The sequence below is a fragment of the Labrus mixtus genome, chromosome 21 (assembly GCF_963584025.1).
Source record: "Labrus mixtus chromosome 21, fLabMix1.1, whole genome shotgun sequence".
Classification (NCBI taxonomy): Eukaryota; Metazoa; Chordata; class Actinopteri; order Labriformes; family Labridae; genus Labrus; species Labrus mixtus.
In genome coordinates, this window is record NC_083632.1 from 270530 (window position 1) to 273029 (window position 2500).

The following is a 2500-nucleotide window of genomic DNA, read 5'->3' on the forward strand; positions in this document are numbered from 1 at the left end:
ACCTCGCAGCCTCACTCCTCCACACAATCCTTTCTTCTTCTTCTTCTTTTTTTAAATTAACAACAGACACACAGAAGTCTGCGTCCAGCTCAGCAGGCTCTTTATTCAGCTGTACTTTTCACTTTCTCTCTGTTTTCTCTGTCAGACCAGTGACAAACGTCTTTTAACCATTTGAAGATTTTCTGAACTCTCCTGATCAAACTGAGTCCCCACGATTCAAATCCAGTCAAAGATTTAATCCAAAAACATTTCTTCCATTAAGATCCACATTTTGCTTCAGAAAGAACTCTGTTGCGAGGAGGTGCCTCCCCCTGTTCAGATGGCCAATCACAAGTCACTGTGCAGATGACTGACATCTCCAGTAGCCAATGAAATCCTCCAAACAAGGAAATGCTGATTCTATCAATACTTAGGGTGATTTCTTCATGCACACAGTATTGATAAGGTTGGGGCGCTGGTGGCGCAGTGGTTAGTGTGTGCACCCCATTTATGGAGGCTGTAGTCCTCGAAGCGGGCGGCCCGGGTTCAAATCCCACCCGTGGCTCCTTTCCCGCATGTCATTCTCCTCTCTCTCTCTCTCTGATTTCTGACTCTATCCACTTTCCTATCTCTCAAATAAAGGCACAAAAAGCCAAAAAATAAATCTTTAACAAAAGTATTGATAAGGCTCTGAGCCATGAAATATTTGGAAAAAACCTATCTCAGTAAAATTAGACATTAAACACCCCCATGTAGCTGGAATGGAACGATCTTTGTGCTCGCCTGTGAGACTGAAAGTCGACTGAGGCTCTGATTAACGAATCGTCCAATACTCGACTGAATGGCGTTGGCCATATTAGAAATACAAACCGACAGATTGTTCTCCTCACACTATTTTCTCTCTCTGTGTTTTGTGTCTGTAGTTGTGAGTGTGGAGAGTCGGGAGGCCCACCTGAGCTCTCTGGTGGTGGAGGCGGAGCGCCGGGCGTCCGAGCTGGCGGCTCAGGCGCAGAGAGAAGGTCTGTCTCTGGAGGCGTGTCAGAAGGACAAACAGCTGAGAGCCTGGGAGTGGAGGAGCAAACTGTACAAACGCATGAGGACGGGCTTCCAGCACGCACGTCAGTCTACCTGTGTGTGTGTGTGTGTGTGTGTGTGTGTGTGTGTGTGTGTGTGTGTGTGTGTGTGTGTGTGTGTGTGTGTGTGTGTGTGCGTTCTTCTTAATGATGTCCCTCTGTGTGCCCCTGCTCAGGTGCCCCGGAGGCCCCGTCCATGGTTCGTTTGAGCGTGAGCAGTAGCAGCACGCTGACCGTCACCTTCCAGGAGCCCCAATGTCTCAACTCCACCGTGGTGACCAAATACAGAGGTACACACACACACACACACACACACACACACACACACACACACACACACACACACACACACACACACACACACACACACACAGACACACACACACACACACACACACACACGAACACACACACACACACACACATACACACACACACACACACACACACACACACACACACACACACACACACGAACACACACACACACACACACATACACACACACACACACAGACACACACACACACACACACACAAACACACACACACACGAACACACACACACACAGACACACACACACACACAGACACACACACACACACACACACACACACACACACACACACACACACAGACACACACGAACACACACACACACACACACACACACGAACACACACACACACACACACATACACACACACACACACAGACACACACACACACACACACACACAAACACACACACACACGAACACACACACACACAGACACACACACACACACACACACACACACACACACACACACACATATAAATGTCTGAATCTAAGAGGACAAGGACTGTGATGGATGAAGTTATGAAGAGAAAAAGAGAGAGAGAGTGAGCGAGCAAGAAGCCGAACTAGAGGAAATATTGGACAGGCTTTTACTCGTTGGATCTTTAAGGCTGTATGTCGGACGGCGTGCGGGTTATGTTAACGTTGGACGGTTGTAAACTGGTCACACTACAAACCAGCGAGTAGGTTTTATCATCTGTCTCACGGGCGATGTTGAAGCAACAATCAAACGACAGAGTCATCATCAGAACAGATTGAGACGTAGCGTTAGCCTGTTTCGTTAGCGGTGTCATCATTGTATCGTGTTTAGCAGCTTTAGCGGCTGCAAGAAGTCGTCTAACTCAAGTTCTGCCTCAGGTTTAATACGAAGAAATCAATAAATCCATCTGACACCAAATAGTCGTCTCTTTGCTCGTCCATCTTCAAGTTAGCTTCAGAAGTTTGAACCTTACAAACCTCTCAAGTAGCATGTGATAAGCCTCTCTGATGTGAACATTTAGCCACAGCCTGTAATCGTCACGGTAACAGCTGATTACAGTTACGCATACTTTACATGCTAACAGTTAGCTAACAGCGGGCTGTAGACGTTAGCAGAGTCAGATTTG

At 47.2% G+C, this 2500-nt stretch overlaps 2 protein-coding genes across 3 annotated transcripts in view; one reads left to right on the forward strand and one right to left on the reverse strand.

Annotated features, from left to right (window-relative positions):
* Positions 1–2500, reverse strand: part of arg1 (arginase 1) — a 213217-nt gene that overhangs the window by 99567 nt on the left and 111150 nt on the right. The gene's annotated exons all lie outside the window — the stretch shown is intronic.
* The window catches only part of ankfn1 (ankyrin repeat and fibronectin type III domain containing 1), a 121018-nt gene that overhangs the window by 82874 nt on the left and 35644 nt on the right, over positions 1–2500 (forward strand). For both annotated transcript variants that reach the window (XM_061027482.1, XM_061027483.1), the window contains 2 exons: positions 903–1097; positions 1229–1342. In XM_061027482.1, coding sequence (XP_060883465.1) covers positions 903–1097; positions 1229–1342 — 309 coding nt within the window. The remainder of the gene's footprint in view (positions 1–902; positions 1098–1228; positions 1343–2500) is intronic.